The 22,675-nt window shown below is 32.4% G+C and overlaps 1 protein-coding gene across 2 annotated transcripts; it reads right to left on the bottom strand.

Moving 5' to 3' along the window:
• Positions 1–194: 194 nt before the first annotated feature.
• On the bottom strand, positions 195–16,650 carry LOC135836029 (atrial natriuretic peptide receptor 1). Of its 2 annotated transcripts, XM_065350597.1 has the most exons (23): positions 16,384–16,650; positions 10,493–10,658; positions 7,774–7,851; positions 6,819–6,975; positions 6,604–6,726; positions 6,430–6,539; positions 6,170–6,358; positions 5,963–6,098; positions 5,529–5,765; positions 5,362–5,446; positions 5,132–5,249; positions 4,677–4,784; positions 4,102–4,179; positions 3,245–3,421; positions 2,516–2,672; positions 2,235–2,393; positions 2,000–2,168; positions 1,735–1,881; positions 1,527–1,650; positions 1,373–1,441; positions 1,113–1,287; positions 928–1,026; positions 195–647 (listed from the first exon to the last, which is right to left on the bottom strand). In XM_065350597.1, exons 1-23 carry the CDS (start codon positions 16,590–16,592, stop codon positions 412–414), a joined length of 3,306 nt encoding a protein of 1,101 aa, XP_065206669.1. In that variant the 5' UTR covers positions 16,593–16,650; the 3' UTR covers positions 195–411. The 2 variants fall into 2 exon arrangements, with proteins under 2 accessions (XP_065206669.1, XP_065206670.1); XM_065350598.1 differs by lacking the exons at positions 7,774–7,851; positions 10,493–10,658; positions 16,384–16,650 and adding an exon at positions 7,069–7,204.
• Positions 16,651–22,675: the final 6,025 nt, after the last annotated feature.

Raw genomic sequence — 22,675 nt, 5'->3', positions numbered from 1 at the left:
TTTGTAACTCTGTTGTTGTTTGTTATTTCATTTTTAAAGAAAAACTCTTTTTGAATAATCTTCTCAGCGTTGATGTTGAAAGATAATTGAAACCTGATGAGTAGTATTGGATTTTATCATAAATATTTAAACAACCTTGGAAAGGTGATACTATTATCAGTTCACAAAACAAAATATAATGAACTACATACGAAAACAGAATTACAAACATTTATTAGACGTCGAAGAAAATTGAAAACGAGTAACAAAGTCATGGTTCGAATAATTGAAAAATAAGTAGGTACACACAAGAAAATCAGTAAAATATTTAAATACAAAACAATAAACGCATTTAAAAGGTAACCTCGCAGATGCAGGCATCTTATTTGTACAAAATACAAAAGTGAAGATCAATAATTAATTAACACTACATTATTTAGGAGCTAAGCTTAATTCGGGAAAAATGAGAGGATAAGGATTTGTATCTGTAGTATCACTACAATGATGCGGAGTTGGGGGTCTCGGATCATATTCGTTGCATCCGAGTAACCAATACGTTATCATTGTGCCTTTTCCTTTGAGCTCGACCTCACCTCGAAGTTCTAATTGAAACGAGTTGAATGTGTCCAGGATATCTTTTGTAGTATGTGTTACGTGTATACGTAATGCTGTAAATGAAATACCACACGATTAATCTCCCAGTAGGTACCTACACTACAGATGAATAAATTGAAGAGTAATCTGAGAATACATTAGTGATGGAAAAATTAGTCAATATCGTTGACTCGTTGAATGAGAGACTTGAGTCAGCTTATCAAAATTTGAATGAGGTATTCTCACACCAGCTACGGTTCATCTACTCGAAAATGGTAATTTGCAAGTTGTGCACCCTCAATTTTCAATACATTTAAAAATGGTATAACACGAATGACTATCGTATCATCTTACGTTGTCCAGTAGATTCCATTCTCGAAGCAGTATTCACAGTATCACCAAATAAACAGTAATGAGGCATCTTTTGACCAACGACTCCAGCACATACAGGACCTAACAAACGGATTTTTAAAAAGTAGGTAATTATAAAGTACCTATTCATGTCGCATACATTTTCGAAGAAAAAAATCCCAAATTACCAGAATGTATTCCGATGCGAACTTTGAGTTGAGCATCAGGTCGGTGTTGTATACTGAACGATTGAACTGCATCCAAGATCGCCAATGCCATTAAACATATTTCTCTAGCGTGATTATCTCCATTTCTTTCTGGTAAACCTGAGACCACCATGTATGCATCTCCTATCGTTTCCACCTGTATAAGGAAAAATAAATCCTCGTCAAAGTACTTGAATTTTTACAACAATTTTATAGCTTTTTATGAATTTTATTTTTGGTACCTTATATACGTCATAGAAACCAATAACTCGATCGAATGTGCTGTATAAATCGTTCAATAAATTCACCACCTACGAAACGATGAATTACACAGTAAGATGAGATACAATACAACATGACAGATGAATACTTTCAATTTTTAATCCTTTCACTTACTTGCATCGGTGAACTTTGAGCGCATAACGCAGTAAATCCTACAATATCACTAAAATACACCGTGACGCATTCGAATTGTTCTGGTTTTACCATTTCGCCGGCCATCAGCTGTTGAGCAACAGGTCTGTGGAACATGCAAATATCAAGTGAATAATTCATATTCGTTTTTTTTGTTTTTTTTTTTAAACAGTAAATTTAAAATGGGTACCTTGGTAAAACTTGAAAAAGTAATTCTTCGGATCTTCTCTTCTCTTGGCTAAGTTGGTCTGTTTTTTCTTCTACTAAAACTTCTAAATTATTGGCATATTGTTCCATTCGTTTAAGCAAATCGTCCATTAAATTTTCGCAATAACCTCTGCAAAAAAATAAACGAAACACATTAAAAAAAAAAATCACTCGAAGCGTCCCATTTTGTTTATTTAAATATAATTCGATCTTTATTTTTCCTGGTTAAAATTAAGTACACTGCTCACTTCATGGTCCGTCTAATTAAATCACGAATATTCTCAAAAGAAGGTCTTTCTTCGAAATTATCAGCCCAACATTTATTCATCAATTCTAATAAATCTTCGGGGCAATCGTATCCACTAACATCGGGCCGGAAAGCCGGGTTTGTTTGCTTTTCCACTAAATCTAGTATTTCTGAAAACGAAAAAAGTAAATATTTACTTATTCTCGATTCCGCGCGGCTTTTAAAACAAAAGATACCTTCGGTAGTTAATGTATCTTTCACGTTTTCGTAAGGACCTCCTCTCACAACAATTTCTTCTAAAATAATAGCAAAACTATACACGTCTCCTTTGCAAGAAGCAGCGTAGCTATTCTGCTTGTATTCTGAGAGCAATTCAGGTGCTACCCAAAGTAATTCTGCACATACGTGTATCAATTTTCGTATAAATATAAGTGGACTGCAATACATATTTGAAAAAAGGATCGTTGAAATGCAAAACGCATTTTAAACTGGTAATCTTTTACCATCGTTAACTTACTATTAAAATAATTGAGATCTTTAATGATTTCGGTTGGTGTGGTTAGATTTTGTAAACCGAAATCGGAGATTTTTAGAACAAAACGTCCGTCTATCAAGCAATTTCTCGATCTTAATTTTCCATGAACTATTTCACAGCTATGAAGGTAAGCCATGCCCTGTGAATTAAAATTTTACAAATTATATTTTTGCTCGCTAAGAAATAATTTATATGTACCTATACCTTACTAATGAAAAAATAGGTTATTAAACATTTTTCAAGTGAAAACTTTCCAATTTTATTTAGAGAAACCTGTGGGTCTTGGAGAGAAATTCTGACGTGATTGAGTGAAAGATTATAGATACCTAAATTGATTCAAAAAAAAAAAAAAAAAAAAAAAGGTAGAAAAGATAGATAATTAGGAAAATTAGTTTCTTTAGAAAAAAATTTGAAGTACATCATATTTCTATTACTTTATAATTATTAATTTTTTTTCGTATCAAAACCAAAAAAATGGAAAACTGAAACGCTTTGTAGGTAACTAGGTACCTACATTACGTCTCGAAGACTGAGCAAACTTTTCATTAAAATTACTTTACAATAGTTTTCATCAGATTTTTTCTTTTCTTTTTGAAAAATTTTAAATTAAAATTCCAATTACATTTCCCTAATTGCATTTTCTTTTTTTTTTTGGGCTAATTTCAATTAAACCTGATTTTTAATTTACTTCGAAACGCAAAATATTATTACCTTAACAATATCGTGTATCAAAGACATTCTGAAATTCCAGTCTAATTTTAATTCTTCGTTTTCGAGTACGTCTTTGAGACTTCCTTTCGGACAATATTCCATTAAAATTAATACCGTGGGACATTCTATGCAAGCACCGATGAATCTGACAGTGTTTTCGTGCGATACATCTCTGACCTATAAATTCAAATACAGAAAGCAACTCGTTATCAGTCCGTTTTGTAATATTCTGAAAGGAAATGCCGTGCAGTTGTCGGATATGGCGTTTCAATGGTAACGCATGCTGAATAAGTTGCAGGTGAATCTATTTGAAGGTATAAACGCGTTGACGAATTTATTTGAATAAAACTTTGTTATAATGCAATGCAACCTACTTGATGGGTGCATAAGCTGTATATTGATTAGATGCTAGTGTATGTCTTACTTCATCGTATGACCCTTTTATTGATCAATGGTAAATTTTTTTCGAATGATACGCATTTTATATTACGTAGGTACTTGGTAAACTGGAAATAATAAGTGGAAATTTTGATTTTGTCTGACCAATTTAACTGTAAAAAAAGTATGATTTCAGCGTATGTATTATATAGGTATACCTATTATTTTCGATTTCTTTTTTCCTTTTTCATCGTTGAGTGAACGGATATTAGAAAATTTGAACTATATACCTACGTCAGATTTTTTTCACTTATCAATCATTCAAAAGATTTGTTGTTCGTTTCTGTGAGTACATATTATCTCGGTGGTAGTATATTTTAAAATAGGCACTAAAATTTCAGCAGCGTTATCGTAATGTTAAAAAGTCGATATCATATCCTCGCTTATTTCGTTTTATATATACTCAAAGTAGGATTTACTTGCTTGACTTCCAACAGAAGTTTTTTATTTATGTCGACTTTCTTCTTGAGAATTTTTTTAATAGCAACTCTGGATCCCTGAAAAATTTCACAGTAATATAAATACATACTAGTAAAACAAAGCTTGAATAAAACAGTACGGCATCGTATTTCTGAAATTTATTTGTTAAAGCACTCCCCAAGGAATCGTATTAATTCATCACCTGTTTTCAGCGAAGTAGGAATAGAAAAGAGAAGTATTGTGAATGTAAATTATTCGCCAATTTTTTCCTTCCCATTTTCCCCCTTTTTTTTTACACACACACAAACCGTGTTAAACGTTAGATAACTGCCGGCGAGCTTTATAAATTATGTATTTTTTAATTTCAACGCAGTCATTTTACCATCTATGCTTTTGCAAATGAATTTTAATTTCGAATTTAAACATACTGTCTAAGAAAATATAATTTCATGGCGAGTTTGATCTCGAATTCAGAAATGAAGAGATTATAATTGAACGTAGTAAAGCATACTTGACTCTTAGTTAGGGAAAATTCTTCGATTATAACAATACGTATGCCTATTTATGTACCTACCTTATAAATACCAACTGTTGTGTAAACTTGAGCTGAAGGGTAAGATCCGTTGGAATTATCTGACCTACGTCTACACACTAATCGTTCTTGTAACGCTGGTTCAAAAATCTGTTGGAAAAAAAATCAACAGAAAATGAAAATAATTGGTAGGTAGCTTATACCTATTTTCGCGTCTCGTCAAATTATATAATATTAATATTTAATAATTTACATGATGCTACTCCAATACAAAATTTCGAAATATTATACCTATTCATACGTATTGCATTTCAATAGAAAATTTAAAGCCGAGAACCTCGACTAAAAATTTATTGATTTTACCCGAGCAAGACTTAATTGTATGTAATAGTACCCGATTTTGAACTAAACAGCGTGTACTTTAATATGTATAGGCGGGAAAAAAATACTGAAAAGTAAAAAATATCAACTACCTACAATAAAAATAATGAAAATACCTCGGCTGGTTTTTGTAGCGCTAAACGCGACGTGTATGGTTTTCCAACCTCTAATAATACTTCTTCAGGCCGAACTCTCCAATTCATGTTGTGTAAATCGGCTGACATTTTCATTTGCCTGAAAAAAATTTGAACCAATGCATTAAATTTTTAACCATCATATATAGCGTATATTTTCGATTATTTTTATTTAAGCCGGGTAAACATGAGGTAAAAGTTTGGTTGCTTACTTTTTCGTGTAACACGTGACGGCTGTTCCACAAGCTGCCAAGGCACAGACTATGACAAAACCATAAAAAAATAACGCGTATTGACCTGTAGAAAAATTTTAAATTCAATTAAAGAAATATCATAGCGAAAAAATAAAACATCAGTTATTTCGTGTCGAGAAACGTACCACTTTCCATGCAGGTTGGATGATTACCCATGAAACCACATCTAGGAACATCATCAGGAGGCCCATCTCTACCACCGGGCCAATGTATTCTTTTTCCTGGTATTGGACTGTATGCTCTAGTTTCTCCGTAATAATGAGCGACAACTTCGAACTCTCCGGTAATTGGGTCTAAATCTAAGATCGAATAGTCGGCATCCCTGTCTCCATTTTCATCGATTCTGACAAGTCCAGTCACTCCTATTGAAACAACAAAACGATGATGCGATAATCAGTAAGTGTGTGAACTTGAGAAAATTGTCCGTAATGTAATGAGAGTTACGAGATGCATTTCAATCGACGCGACTGCTAGTGATAAAGATGAGCAAGTCTACACACTTACGTATCGCGCGGCTAAGGAGCTCGTAAAAAATGTGAATAAAAATGAAAAATATTACCTTGAAAAGTTCTATTCCACATCAATTCTGTAATAGCTTTACCATCGGAAATATTACCTCCAGCTGTAAGCGTTTCGTTCATTACCATTCCAAGCAGATAAACACCATCGTAAAATGCACCGATGAAAAAATTAACCTGAAAGTCACACCGCGGACTGAATCATTTGGGAGAAACATTCGTATTTTATTCCCGCGTTCGATAGTTACCTCTTCACCGGTGGCAAACGTGTAGTTGTATTGTTCTTTCGCCGTTTGTTTAACTCTCTGGGAAAAATTATAAAATAAAGGACTGGTAGGTTCCAGCAACGATACTCGAAGTAACGCTTCGTACGCTGTTCGAGCTTTACTATCATTTTCGTCGTTCGCTTTCCACGTATGGTCATCCCAAAATTTGCCCTTAACATTGATCAATTGTCAAAAAAGTTTACAAGAACAGCTGATAATCTATAGTAAAATCGTAAGCATACCCGCACAATTTCTACGTCAAGGAAAGTCCAATCACCTTTGGTCATTCCTAGATCGTGGGCAACTAGCATAAATTTTCGTACCAGCTGTCCTCGCACGCTGAGAATAATCACTATGAATTTTCCCTCATTATTTTCAACTGTAATGGAAATCGTAAGGAAATCGAGATAACTTACCTCTGGAATGTCTACCGGCTTCCACCAAATATGATTCGCATAGCTCTTCCTCGTTATTACCATCCAATTCTTTGACATGGCTCAACACGCCGGTTTTACGTAATCCTATCTCTAAATTTTTACCTATTAGAGCAATATGAATGCAATTACAACAAACGAATTGCATTTTTGAAATACGTAGTATACAGGTATTTTTGAATCGAAATAGGTCTTACCTACTGTTAACGAAAATAAATCTGATTTGTCTAAGATCAGAGCAACGTGATTCCATCCAAATTGCCTAAAAATGCTGAAGAACACCAATTTCAGTCGACATTGACAATATGACATTCGTGTAAGAGTAGGGTATTCACTTTTGTCTTTGAATAAAACCTGAAATTGAAAATAGAAACATTGTTAGAAATTACTGAAGGTGAAAGGGTTATCAATTCACCTAATGTTTTTGCTTACTCAAGACTAACGTACCTATAGAGTTAGTAAAATAATCACTAACAACTCGAAAGACATCGAACATGAAATAGAAATAATTGAAAGTACCTAATTACCTTACCTATTAAATTAAATTAAATTAAAAATTAAAAATAAAATAATGAAAATTTCGACAATCAATTTCTTATCTCATCATAACGCAATCAATCAATGTTTATGTACATCTTCAACACAATTGGTCAATTTTTTATCACTAACCAATCGCGTCAAAGATTGCCACTCGTCTCTCTCGTCAAGATGAAAAAGCACGCGTGATTACAGCATTGAAAAAGTCTAGTTTAAACGCATTTTGCTTTTTGGTTATCTACTTGATAGAAGCCTTATGAGCTGTTCTTCGAATTATTATACATTATTCCAAATTTCCAAAATCGAAAATTAGGGGTTTTATTTAAAATTTTGGATTATCCGGCCTTGTTGGGTCGGATAATGCGAAAAGGAAGTCGGATAAATTTGTACCGGATAACCCGAAAGTAGGATAATTCGGAGTCGGATAATCGAGAGCCTACTGTAGACCCTTTTTTAATACCGAAATAAAATTATTACCATGGAAATTTTTCATAAGGTGTCCAAACTGATATTAAAAAAATCCAACTTTGAAAATACATAGGTATAGGTACATAATTAATTACGTAAAAGTCTAGATACCTAAACTATTTTTATTTATTTATTTTTTGTACTTACCGAATTTGATACATTCTTCCATTTTGGAAGTTTACCCAAAGCGCCAGAGGTAAACGAAACTTGACCCTCTGTCGGAGGCTTAAACAAAATAAATAAAAAACTTTTTTCTAATATTGGTCAACATTCTCATTAGGAACCTAAGACGTGTAGGTACCTATATGAGTTTTGAAAACTGCGAGAATGAGAAAATCTTGCCTTATCAAGTTCAAAAAGATTTTTCACAAAGTTTCACTCATCACGCTTCATATTTATATGTCAGGAGGAAAGACGAAAGAGCATTTTTATTAGATTTATTCATTCACCAACCAATAAAAGCTCACAAGTCATAACAAGATCCTACTTTGTCACACAGGAATCTTTCTGTATTTTTATATACACTTGCCTGCATGATAACACAAAATCCTATTTTCATTTAAAAAATTTTCACAGCGTGAACGAATCAAAGGGTATTTTTAGTCGCGTTAACTTACACGGAAAAATTATTATAGCGAAATGTTTAGTGACAGCAGCAAAGCTCCACCACAAAATAGATTTTATAAAAATTTTCATCTATTTTGATTTTCATAGTTGATGTACGTAAGGTCTCTAGGCCTAATATAGTTGAATTTATTTCAATTTTTTCATCATCTAAGTAGGTAGATAGCATTTTTCTTGCATCTTGTAATGTAAAATTTCTTTCAACGGGAACCTATTTTATAAATTAAATTCAATGCTTATTACATTAGCGAGAAAACCTAAATGAAAACATTTTATCCGCCGCTCTGTTTGAAAAAAAAAACTTTTTAAAAGAATCTCTATTCAACTTTTTACCTTCATCAACTATATACCTGATCGATAATATTATCATGATTTCTAAAGATTATAACGAAATTATTTGCAAATACAAAAGTACCTATATAATATAAAATGGTATTATAGAGATTCGATGACATCTAGATGAACCTAAGCTCGATTTATTTTCGGCTTCGTGTACTTTTCTATATACCTTGTTAACCACCATGAATATTGAATACACAAACGAAAATCGCGTTGAAAATTAAATTTACCTACATTTACATTCAAGCTATAGCTGCATTTTAAATAGTCACATTCAACATCGTTGAGCGAATTTCAGACTTCATTATTTTATCTAGCTGACGTTTACCTTTTTATATAGAAAATCCATTTATAAAAAGAGTTTCCCTTGTTTTTTTTTCTTTTTTTCTCTCGAAGCATGTTTGAATTTCTCAAACGTATGCAGTATCTCGTAACGTGTTAAAATTATACAGGAATTGTTATATTGACGTCGTCGTAGGCGCACGTTGTGTTTTTACGAAAGTAAAATGAAATTTCCACCGATATTGAAATTTTAGGTATTCCGTTTTCAAACTAATCTCTAATTAACTCTCATTGTATGTATCAATGGTTTTGTTTTGATTTTAATCAAAAATTCATTTGTGTGGTTTTGAAAGTTATGCCAAATGAATGCCACTCATTATACGTGTAATTGAAATCTCGAATAATAGAGTGGATTTTTGCGAAAAGACATTTTAAAAAACTCAATAAGCTATTCAGTTCACCGCGGAGTGAAGTGTGTTTTGTAATTTTTTCTCGTAAAGTATGAAAATACCTCTACTTTGTAAGTAGATAGTTATTGGGTTTCCTTTTCAAACTTCGTTTTTTTTTGTGCATGAGTGTTTAATTCTAATTACTTGATGATAATAATCAATATACAATGAATGAAAGGTTTTTTAAGGAAATGAATCTACGTACAAAAGTGTTTATTAAAATTAAATTTGTAAAAATCTATAGGTTTTCGCGTTATATTTAGAATTTTTACTAGAAAATAAATGATATTGCAAATAATGCGATGCCATTATAGTTATCAAAATGATATTTTGAACAAAGATTCAATTTTCTCAAGAAAGTGGAAATTTTTTCGAAAAATTATACGTATTCATCCTGAGAAAAGAAATGCCTGTCAATGAATGAAATACGGCACTTATTGAACTCATGCGAATTTGTTAATCTAACCTCCAATTTACAGGAACAAAAATCCAAACCAATGCAAGTAAAACTTTTAAAAAAAGAAAATATTTTTCAAGTAGATAAAATAACTTTGCTCAACAGTGTGAAATCGGATACTTACACCTTGGTTGCAAAAATTTAATAAATAAAAATTAATTAATTCGGAACTAATTCGACTAAAAAAAATTTGAAAACTTGAAAAACTTGGAATTTTTAAGTATTATTTTCAACTTGATCCAACATATGAAATAAAATAGCTCAAATCTAAAAAGAAAAAAATTAAAGAAAATTAAATGAAAAAATCAGAAAAAAATTACCTTGAACTAGGTAAAATATTACTTTAAATTTTTGGGTGAAATTTTTTTTTTTAATGAAAGACTAGTGAATTCAATATTAAATAGGTAAGTACTTATCTAATGTTGATATTTTATTTTTTTTTTACTCAATTAAAGTAAATACTTATCTAAGTAGCACCTTGTACCAGATTTTTAAAGGGACTTAGTTGTATCATTAAAGTACCTACTACCTACCTAATTGTGTCTCTCAACCTAATTATTCAGCTCAAATATAGGTTTCAATCTCCAGCTTAATTTTACGTATTTTGTGAGGATAGACTTTTTAATTAGAGAATTTTGCAGGTTCAGGCATAAAATTAGACACATGTGTGCACAATTGTAGCATTAAAATTTCAACTAATAAACGAAAAAATTACCTGATCTCCCATACCAGTGATAATAGGCCGATTCCAAAAATCTGCCAGCCTAGCAACCGGTTCCAGAGCAAATGCGCAAGCTGGTCCGATAAAAGCCAGAACGTTATCCCTAAAATACATATCTGCTGCTAGACCTGGAGCATATTTACCTGAACACGTAGTATAGCTGCAAAAAGTTTATCGTTAGTAAAAAGTTGAGGAAAAGTTGCCAGTAGGTACCTACTACAGATTACTCGGTGTGTACAATTTTCCCATAGACAACGTGGAAAAATCGATGCATGCACATATATTATACGTATAAAATTTAAATACGAAACTGAATTCGTATAACGACGTGTTTTAAAATTAACAAAATTCAAAATGAAAATGATTGTCGAAAGCAAATCTTCTAAAAAATTAAAACTTTGATCGTTTACATTTCGCCAGTAGCGATTTTTCTCAAGAGTTCCATAGGCGTAGATATGTAAATTAGCCTATTCGTATTCCGTATCTGCCTTCACTATACACTTCAATAGTCGATGAATATTTCGTAATTTAATAGTATGCTTGGTATAGGTGTATTTACGTAAAATATAATGTAGATACGACGATTGAGGTAAACTTAATGAGGTGAAAAACTTCCAGATAAATGTTAGTTAATTCGCAAACAAAGAAAATAATAATATCTGAAAGGCCTGCCTTTGTGTATTATTCGTCATATACCTTGGTAGAGATATACGTAGGGATTTGCTCAAAATAATTCTTTTTTTGTAGGGAAATGCATTGGCACAAGTTGCATTATAGAAATAAAGATAGGTAGGTAAATAATAGATATGAGATTGACTGAATATTATGTTACAGATGTATATGTACCTACATTTTAAATAGGCACCTATACTTAAATTAATCCAATACAATACAATACATTACACAACACGTTGTAGGTGAATTTACACGTGCCTGAAAGCTGACACAAATCATCACAAGCTTTTCGAGTAAACCATATCAATACCCAATACAAATACGTAATACAACGCATCACCAACTCACAGTAAGAAATTTCGCTTAAGAATGTCAGTAATGTGGACAATCGATGTGTTTTTTGTTTTTGGCGTCTGAGTTTTTTTTTACACCATCGAAAAGATAGGCCAAAAGCCATAACATGGAAATACCTCCGTCACCAGCGTTAGGACAAATTGAAAGGAAGCATCGTTTTAGGAGACAAATGCTGCAATCAAAGAGTGCTATTATGTTTGGCGTCCGACGAACATTACAATGGCGTCGATTTGAACGTATTATTTAAAAATCAACGTTAAACGAAATACCAGGTTAATTACGTCATTTACAATTCAATTTGTTCGCCACACTGAACATGGGGTATAGGTCTTCGATTCGATATTTGCAACACATTAGGCGAGAAAATTAGATTTTTTTAGTTGTGTTTCTGTAGAATGGTAAATATTCGCTTTAGCGAGTAATTCTCGGCTGAAATTCTTCGAGTGTAAGGGTGAAAGCCGAAAGCGTAATGCAAATACTATTTTATATTTTTTTCAATATTCCTATATGTATGCGAGTGTATCGACCTATTTGATTTAGAAATTGGCGTAAGCATTGTGAAATATCGAATGCTCGAGAATTTCAACTAAAAAAGGACCTAGAGTTATTTAAAATAAGTTTATTTAAAAAGGGCGTTTTAATTTAATTTTTTCTAAAAGGTAAAACTGACCGACGTTTTTTTTATTTGTCAACGGGATAGAATGAGTTGAAAAATGCTCGACTTATTTCATCCTACAGCGGTAGGTAGAGGTACCTACTAGGTACTTATAATATATTTTTATGTACATTTTCACTTCTTGTCGGCCGTAGGAATGAATAATGTTGATTGAATATCTGTTTACCAAACATACTTAACGTAGGTACCAGCGGTGATCGTTTTTCACTTTTTTTTTTTTTTTTTTTTTTCGAAAGAAGTATGGCAGGATGTAAAAGCTACCTATTATGTCAAGACTTCAAAAAGAAGACGTTAATAAAATGCTTGACCCCTCTTTTATTAAAATATTTTCCTTCGTTCAATGGTCTTGATAAGATTATGAAAAAAAACTGAACTATCTTTCAAAATCTTTTATATTTTGAAAAAATAATAAGAAATATGATAGGCAGGTGTGATATTTTATTTTTGTAATTTGGCACATAAAAATTATTTCCCCTACTAAAAAATAACAAGGAACTTGACTAACCAAATTTTAAAAAAATCTCTCCATAAAATAGACCAAAAAAAACTTTGAAATTTTCGACTGCCACTGCAGCAGGAATACTTTAAAATAATATTAAAATTCCTTCAATAATTTCCCGCGTGAATGTAATCTGTTACTTATAGACTTAAAGCAGGCCCTCAAATGTAATGTTTTCCTATTCCAATGTTTGAAGAATATTGTTAATTTTTTTTTCGTACAGGACACAAAACTATCCGGTGAAGTGTAACGGTTTAAAAGTGTTTGATATTAGTGAAAAGAATAACTCGCTTTGTGCTTTCTTCCTTTTAAGTTATCATTAAAATACGATCATAGTCGACTGATAAAAATATTGAAATGAAAATATCGGTGTGTATTATTTCCAAGAAAATTCGAAACTGAATTTTAAATCATATAAAACTTGACGCTGCGGGCTTAGTATAAAATGTTTGTAATCCTTTTATCCAAATAAAAATATCAAAACTGATGAGTAGGTATAGATTGTACAAATAGGTTACCTACATTTGAAACTATCTTCGAAAACTTCTAACAAATTGAAATTAAAATTGGAAAAAGTAACGAAGTAATTAGGTGGCTAATACCTATATTAGGTACCTACCTACATAAAGCTGTTTTCAAAAATTAGGATGTAAGACGTGAGTAAAAAGGATTATTTCATTTAAAGATTTTTCATTTATGTGCTTTTCTTTCAAAGAATGTGGGCAAGCATCAGTCATAGTTTCATACATATTTCATTATAGGTACCTACTTAATAAAAAGAAACGCGAGAGATTTTTTAAAGAAAATTTTTACTCAAATGGAGATTGTACAACTCTAATTACTTAGTCAAAGAATAATTTTTAGTTCATATGTTGATCTATGTAACGCAATTTGGATCAGAATATACTTTAATCAAATCTAAACACGATCCAAATAAATCTGAATAGATCCATTTTAAAATGTTTGAATTTTGGGTCAGATAAGGGAAGAGAAAAGGAGCAAAGTACCGAAAAAAATACAAAAATGAAAAGAACAAGTTTCCTAAAATTTACAAGGCAGTAAAGGTATTCACCTATCCATTTCGTTTCAAAATTTTTGACGGTTTCTTTTTTTTAAAATATATTTTAAAGATTACGCATACTTTGTTGAAATTTGTATTCAAATTACAATCTATTTTCATTTATTGCTAATTTTGTGATTCGACGATAGATACCCAAGTAATAAAAGTACCTATCCTTTTTAATTTTTTTTTTTTTTTTTTTTTAACCTATACTGAGAATTTTTATTTTTATTTTCAATACCTACGTTTTCTATTTGATCTCAATTTCAGTCTTGATCGATGTACAAAACAAAAAAGTGTAAAACCACCCTCTCTGAATCTATGCTTTCGTACGCGCATTTTAAATGCAGCATGCGAATGCGAATAAACTTCTCCATCGTGTACGAAAACCGCAGCTATGGGAGAATAAATTGAAATTCGATCGAGATTACGTAATAGCATCTGTTTCCTCGGGTTACTAATCTAATTTTATAATGGGTAAACAATAATTGAAGATTTGATACAGAAAAAGTCTGTAGAGTGTTTTTGTATTTTAATTCTTTTCTCCTTATAACAACATGAAATAAACTATTTTTGAATAAAAACTCGAACTAACACGAATGAATGAAATCGCCGCACGACAAATGGGTGATAATTAACTTACGTTGGTTTAGGTATTGAAAAAAATACGACTTTTTTTTTGATAAAAGCAAATGGAAAATACCCAACCTCATTTATTATCCTTCTCATACACAACCACACAAATGTGTAGCCTAATTTTTAAAGCGTTCTTCTGAAAAATTCTCAACTCTCATTTGACATGATTTTTTCGTGATGTCATCGTTCTAAAGAACGTAAGTACGCATTAGCCTTTGCCTCTCGAGATGTGTTACGAACGATGTACAAAAATGAATTACTTAAGATTTTACGTTTTCCCCCTAATTTGTTACATTATTCTTAGTGAAACTTATCACGAAGACATTATCATTTTAGTCATCAACGCTGTTGAGTATTTTTTTTTTTTTTTTTTTTTTTTTAAATAAAAAAACACTCGAAGCGGATTTGCGTATCTTACTTTACTTTACCTAGGTACTCATCGTGTCTAAATTTTTGAAATTTTCTAGATCAATTCGTTCATCTTTTTTCGCACAACATCCTCCAAATTTTTTTCTAAAGCTCTGAAGTAGTCGAGTACCCTGAACAATAAATTCACACAAAACATCGAACGGCTTTCAAGTTCAGCTTTTTTTTTGAACGTTGGGTTTTCAAAAATATATGCTACGCGCGATTTTATTTTAGCCTCGTAAATTTTCCATTTTTCCTTCCACTCTACTAGCGAATCGTAATTTTCTATCAACAATCCACTTGGAGAAAAATCCGTTGGCATGCTGCGATTTGAGTGATACCTAGACGCAGCCGGTTATGCAATTATTCAAGCATTACCGTATGAAAAGCAGCGTTTCGAGCATGAGAAGAACGTAGAGGGTACCGTATGGTATTTTGTTTACATCAGTTAAACTTAAACGCCTAAAATGTTAACATTATCAACTTAATGGTCCCAAAAATATCATTGTTTGCCGTAGGTACCTCTCACATTTTCATAGTGTTAATGTTCATTAGCGGAAGAATAAGTACTCTAATTTCATTTTTGAATATAACGTTTTACGTTTTAGTTTGCAAAACAAATGGTCTCTCGACGTCATTTTCAAAAATTAATTTCACCGACCCCAAAAAAAACTAGGTAACGAATTAAATCTTGATTATTTGTTTGAAAGATAAACATAATTTGTTTTTTAATACCAACCTACCCACGGTTTCGGCCAGAAAAAAGTTTCGAAACTAATTCCTTAAACTCAAATATAATCCTTATCAACATTCGTTTTGTTTGTGTGCGGTAAGTGATCAGTTTCGTTTACTTTTTCATTTTAATTTATACGACTTACGTGTGACAACAAAAAGTGACACATATAGGCCACGATGTACCTACGAGTATACCTACCTACGTGAAAAAAAAAGTTTAAGGGTGAAACAAAACTGTTGAGCATCAAAGTTTCAAAGATAATGGTAAAATATCGTATTGGCAAAGTAACCTTAAATCCTACGGCTTTATCCTTTTGGAAATAAATCAATTCTTAAAGAAAGCACGTCTACTGGATTAATTATTAAAGAAGAACAATGTCTAAATTTCGACTATGACCTGGAATTAAGTAAATACTTACAACAGTGATTTCAAAAAAGTAAGGTATCGTAGCATGCTCGTCTTAACGAGGTCAAATTACACCTATACCTAGTTAGGTATATATTTTTTGCCAAATTAAAATTAATAACTATACGGAAAGTGTGGCGAAAATTTGGACATTATTTAGAAATGAATTATACACCTAGATCGAGCCGACAGAAAAAATAAAAATGAATAATGAGCTTTGTGCTATTTCATAAGCAGTAAAGAAAGTATGCCTATTAAGCTTATACGTAATATGCACGTATCATATAATTTAATATTCTAATTTCGATTAAACGGCTGCTGTAAAAATCTACTTGGCCTGAATTCAAAAGTAAAAGCTCTAAGATTATTAAAAGCCTACATTTATAATATAGTACGTTTTAAAGTGAATAAAAATTGTAATGATATGTAAATTCACCTAGATTGCACTTTTTTCAACTGCACGTTATGCAATTTTAAGAATTTTTCATTAACATCACGAAGCGCCAAGTCTACGGCTGGACCACATCGTTCGAGATCAAAGGGTGAATCTAATTTTGTAGTCATCAAAACGCCGACGTTATAATAAACCGGAAATATTTCGGCGAAAGATACCGCACTGAGAACTACAAATGTGGAAATTAGCATTTTCTGACTGACGTTGCGGTGCCGAGTTTGCCATGTGTTGGAAATGTACTGAAATTTCGAGTTTTTGGTGATTGGTATATAAGAGTTTTGAAATGCTAGGAACTTGCGCAGGGCTCGTAATACTGTTGCAAAAAAGCAATCCACTTGTTGCTCGGTAATTTTTACGTTCATACGGTGGAGTTTGTTGAGTTATATTTATTTTTTTTTTTTTAGGTATAACGTTGACTTGAATTGAAGGAGGTAGGTACTAGGTACCTAAAAAAAAAAAATGATGTAACGGTTTCGGATTTATATTTAATTGATTGGGGGTTTTATTTTACCTGCCTATTTGAGCAACGATGAGTGTATAGCAGTTACATAGCAGACGTGTCTCTTTGGAGGTTGAAGAAATGAAAAATAAATGTGTTTAAAAGTGAAGTAAGTTTTCCTCGAAAGGGGTTATTTTGAATCTTGGGTGAATTTTTGTTATTAAATTAGGAGGGGAAAAAACACTCTGGTACTACGTAGTAAAAGTAGGCACCGATATACTGAACAAGTACGTTGTTTTGATTATTGTACTTCAGTAAGTTAGTTTCTAATTTTTCTATTTTCTTCACTGTTTTTTTTTTTTTTTTTTTTTTTTGGTATTGATTTCTTTTAAAATGTTGGTTTTGCTTCAAATATTTTTATGTTGGGTAAGCATATTCACCCAACATGTTTTGCAATTTAAAACATTTTTTAATTTTTGAATTGATTAGGTACCTACCTAACTATTATTGAGTTAAAGAGGTCTATATTATATTTTTCTTCGAACGTTTCTGTTTAATGCTTTTGAGAGATCGACATTTCTTTTAAAAATGTCTATCTTTGATGGTTTGTCTATTTGACACAGATGCAAAGGTACCTGTAGTGAGTTTCAATTAAGTACTGTACTGCGGTGAGCTATACGTGGATGTAGTTACGTCAAATTAAAAAAACATTCAGCAACGACCAGTGCAAGTTAAATATAATTTATTTAGGACAACTCCGGAATCTACCTAAATACTTAGGTACTCTTGTATAAATGATTAAAACTGCTCAAGCCTCAAAAATATGTGTAGATACCTTATCTACGTAATTGCAAGAATTTTCATTTCTCTGTTTCTAAAATTTTTTCGAATTGAAGAAGGCGAGTTTTTTTTTTTTTTAATCTTTCAGACCTGACAACTGTAATTACATTTGGCGGGGAACACTTGAAAAATTAAATATCACAGTTCCCTAAAGAAGTTGTTGAAAATTTTTGCGGCCTTCTTGCAAGTCGTGAGTTGATATAATTTGCCAATTTCGCTCCTTTAATTAAGACACACATTTTATTTTCTCAGTAGATAGGTTTAGGTGCTAGGCTGTAGGTAACGATCCCCGTTGCTCTAATTTCTTCGAGGTTTTAATTGAAATTGAGTAATTTATCATCGCGTCAGGAGATGCACTTGCTTACGCATATTGTGGGGTAGCCTGCGACTGAAATTGATGTCACGGTAGGTGTATTCTCCATGACCTGCGGCGCAAATTCAAAAATTGTATCTATGCTGTTAACCATGTGGTTATTTAAAGTGCCATTTTTATTTTTACAGTCTATATTGGAAGAATTTGTGCATTATTATTTGCGTCACATTCATTAATTATTTAGTAGGCAGTTAAACAAACATTTCTCTACAGTTCCGGAAGCTCTGGGAAAGGGTGGGGTTGGGAAAATAAAGTCATACTTCCTGTTCAGCATCTTCTGAAAAAAAGTCGAAGAAATTTGATTACTTAATTGAGTTCAAACATCGTGGTTTTTCGTCTATACCTAACCTGTTTTGAGAGAAACGGTCCATTTACAAAAGATATTCTATGTTGGCCATTTCCATAAAAATCGAATATCACTTTAGGGTTCTGCTGAATGCTGAGCGATTGAAAAATTGTGCAAATCTCGTTTATTTTTGAATAAACTTGTGTTTTGAGATTTTTTTCTACAAGATTTCATATTAAAATTAACTATGTACATCTATGTGAAAATATTTTCATTTCTGAAACAGGGTAAATATTTTGGAATACAGTGGAGCCAATTTTTTGGTCATTAATTATGTAGGTATCTCTACTTACCTAATTTCAAAAAATTGAAAAAATATGTGTCCCATGTTGGGCTCATTTTTCTCAAAGTTTTGTCTACTTTCTTGGTTCAGAAATCGAAAACCATCATTCAAAATTTTTAACCTAAAAAAGTTGTTTTTTTAATCTTGACAATTGCATCCAAATAAGGGTCATTCCACCTTAACTCAACCAACGTTTTTGAGTCATGTACTTCAATTTCGCTCAAAGTTTCTTTACAATGTCTACTCGCCCAGTAAGTGAGAAATCCGCAATCAGTTTGGTCCCAGCCCCCACAGGTGGCGGGTGGGGGGGGGCTCCCATTATTTTCGCATTGTCTCGAGGTACTCAACTTCAGCAGCGCATTCCTCCAAAACTATGATACTTTGATCAAAACTGATTTCACAGTTCAAAAGGGCATTGAATTTAAAACTTTTTAAGCATTTTGAAATTTTCAAAAGTTGAAAGTTAAACTTTCAAATTGAAAGTTAAACTTTCAAATTGAAAGTTCAAGTTTCAAAATGGCGCTGTAAGTGGGAGCTATATACCATTTAAAATTTTGAAAAAATTTCCATTGATGTACCTTTTGATGTTTTTTTGAAATATTCAAGTTTCGAGATGGGATCTCTTAATGGAGGGGAGCACCCCACCACCAATTTTGGGCGAAACTTTCGAAAGAAAATTTGGGGCATGTGACGTATCGAATTGTATGTTTTTGTTGACGCTGAACACGAATATGACATCAGATTTTTGATAGGACTCCATCCACGGTCCCCAGCACCTCCCCAAAGGAGTTGAAAGTTTGAAAAAGTGTTTTGTTCGTGCGACACATGGGATAGTATGTTTTTGGAGACGCTGAACACGAATATGACGTCAGATTTTTGATTGGACCTCGTCCACGGCCCCCAACAATTTTTTTTGACTTTTATCTATTGGGGAAGGTTCGGGAGGCCACAGGTGTGGTCAATTTGAAAAACTATAGCTATATTCGAGTTCAGCGATATCAAAAACATACTATTTCATGTGTCACACGAATGTAACCATTTTTTTAGGGCCTCACTTTGGGGGCCGTGGATGGAGTTCAATCAAAAACTTGACGTCATATTCGTGTTCAGCGTTACCAAAAACATACTATTTCATGTGTCGTACGAACAAAACACTTTTGAACTTTTACACCATTTGAGGAGGTGCTGGGGGCCGTAGATGGGGGTCTATCAAAAATCGGACGTCATATTCGTGTTCAGCGTCACCAAAAACATACAATTCGATATATCACATGCCCCATATTTTTTTTGAAAGTTTTGCTCAAATTTAGGGGGGGGGGATGCTTTCCCTTCATTAAAAGATCCCATCTCAAAAATTGAATATTTCGAAAAAGCATCAAAATGTACATCTATGGAAATTTTTTCAGAATTTTAAATAGTAGCTGCCACTTATACAGCGCCATTTTGAAATTTGAACTTTTAATTTGAAAGTTCAACATTCAACTTTTGAAAATTTCAAAGTGCTTAAAAAGTTTAAAATGCAATGCCCTTTCGAACTATGAAATCAGTTTTGATCAATGTATCATAGCTTTGGTGATATCCGCTGCTGAAGTTGAGTACCTACCTCGAGAAAATGTTGAAATAATTGAAGCCCTTCCCCTCCTCCTGGGGGAGTTGGCACCAAACTGATTGCGGGTTTCTTACTTATTGGGTGGGTAGATATTGTAAAAAAAATTGAGCAAAATCGAAAGACATGACTTTCAAAATCACCTTTTTTTGGTTGACTTTAAATTAGTACCTAAGTACATATATAGATATATACCTACTTATGACATAATTTGATGTAGGTACTTGGCCATTGAACATAGGGCATAGGACATAATGAGCATTGTGCAAGGAGGCACCAAACGTGTGCATATTTATGTACCTACCTATCTACTTCTACACTGCACTGTTGGACTCATCCGCAATAAATTACCAGCTAGAGTAGAATAGGCCTAATATGTAGTAAAATACGGCCTGAAACCACTCACATTTGTTTATACAAGATGATTAAAATTCAGTGGACGATACTAGGGTGATAATTTCCGACACCTCATAATGATGGCATCCTCAATGCTGGACCTACAGTAATTCCTACACACACATAACCAAATATTAACATAAGTAGGTATACTTATTTGTACGTGCATTACGTATAAGGTAAAAGTAAACACGATATTATATTAATCGAAAATATAGCCATTGAGTACCATCGAATAGGTTCATAAAACGACAATTAAAAACAATTTAAAAAGGTAATAAAATCACGTATCATGTTACTTAAAAACGTGAAAATCGATATAAAAATTCTTTATAGTCATTCCAACGACCACATTTTTACATTATAGTTTTCAAGCGTGAGTAAACTCCTCGCGGGATTCTTTTCACCTGAATACATTATGCGAATGGACGTCTGAAAACTCCATTCTGTGTGTAGCATTTATATTTCGCTGCTGTTCGTTGAAAGAAAATCAACGCGTAGGTATATTCCGTTGAAAAATTAACCACTCGCACCAAAGCTTATAATTAACTGTCAAGGTAAAGCGCGTACAAGCGACATGTTTTTCTAGCAAACTTTTCTCTTGGCAAAATTTCCACACAACTGAAAAGTTTTCTCTCGCAGTTATAAAATTCAAGAAGAAAAAAAGAGAACAAAAATTTAATTTAAAGATTGTTAGAGTTCAGTAAATACGTATCTAGTTGTTGTAGGAAAGGAACCTATCCTGTATTTATTTGTACTAGGCATCGCGTAATGTTACGAACCGACATCACAACGAAAACAAACATATAAGAAATAACATGTGTATTCTTTTGTCTCATAACTTAAGACTGATTTTTACAGTAAAATGTATCGATATTTATATTAAAAAAAAGGAAAAGTACAAACCACCAGTATTAGTGAGAAGGAGAAGAACAAGGATCATTAAGGATGAAATTAAGAGGAAAAGGAAAACAAAAAGTGGATTTTGGAAGAAGATAGCAAGGTTAAAAAATATTGATAGGTAATTAGTCTAGGGCAGGTATGTATGTATTAGGTATTATATAATAGTGGCAAAGCCACAACAAAATGATTAAAAAATAGGTGATTAAAAAATATAGGTAATTAAGAAGAAGGTTAATATGAGTATTTATATAGGTAGATACTAGGTAGTATAATATATTAGTGGTGCGGACATAACACCCCCTGATGAAGAAACGACTATAAATCGGAGCGGGGTCTTGCGCTTCTTCGCATTCGATTTGAGGCTCTAACATTCAATGGAATTTCCTCAATGTTGACTGGAATTGACTGTAGCATTAATGGGGAATGTACTTCGCGTGTAGGAATGGCTATACGTCTTGTTCTACACTTGCAGTAGAAGTATATAAACAAAAAAGTACAAATGATGATAGTGATGACAACTACTGTCCAATTAACAGTTGTTTGATGACGATTAATGAAGTTTTGATCGAATAATTTTTCTTCTTCTTGTTGTAGTGTTGATAGGGTTTTAAAATTCATAGCATTGAATTGTTGTAGTTTTGGAATGGTCAAGATTTTTTGTTTATGCAATACTATGTCAGGAATAGAAAGGTTTAAGGTACGAAGCTCTTGAGCAATATGTCCATGGTAGTCAGATATTGCATGAAAGTAATATTCCTTACTTTGACCTTTGCAACCTGCTGGAATGGTCAGGATTCCATTTTTTGAGATGACATATTGAGTTATTTGTCTATCACAGTAAAGTTTCAAAATTGTTTCTTGGGTTAATGAAAATAACCATCGGTTGTTTCCAAGGGAGTGCCAAATTTCTGTATCAGCTATCATCTGAGTAAGGTTACAATTTCTTGAAGTTCCCATTTGAATGCTTACTTCGCATGGTGTATCAATGGCAATTTGAGTTTGTGGGATGTAACATATTTGAAATAAAGGTTCAATTTCTTTACATTGGGATAAGTTGTCCAGAAATCCATATTTTGTGGTTTTAAAAT

The sequence above is a fragment of the Planococcus citri genome, chromosome 2, assembly GCF_950023065.1.
Source record: "Planococcus citri chromosome 2, ihPlaCitr1.1, whole genome shotgun sequence".
Lineage (NCBI taxonomy): Eukaryota > Metazoa > Arthropoda > Insecta > Hemiptera > Pseudococcidae > Planococcus > Planococcus citri.
The sequence above is the reverse complement of the archived record's forward strand: the minus strand, read 5'-3'. Positions and strand labels throughout refer to the sequence as shown.

What these genes read in the sequence shown, in the direction of transcription:
- LOC135836029 (XM_065350597.1), bottom strand. Translation starts at nt 16,592, where the DNA reads ATGCTAATTTCCACATTTGTAGTTCTCAGTGCGGTATCTTTCGCCGAA. An exon ending in TTCTGTTGGAAGTCAAGCAA is followed by an intron (nt 3,422 to 4,101) that starts GTAAATCCTACT and finishes TTGAATTTATAG; the next exon opens with GTCAGAGATGTATCGCACGA. An exon ending in AATGGAATCTACTGGACAAC is followed by an intron (nt 648 to 927) that starts GTAAGATGATAC and finishes TTTCATTTACAG; the next exon opens with CATTACGTATACACGTAACA.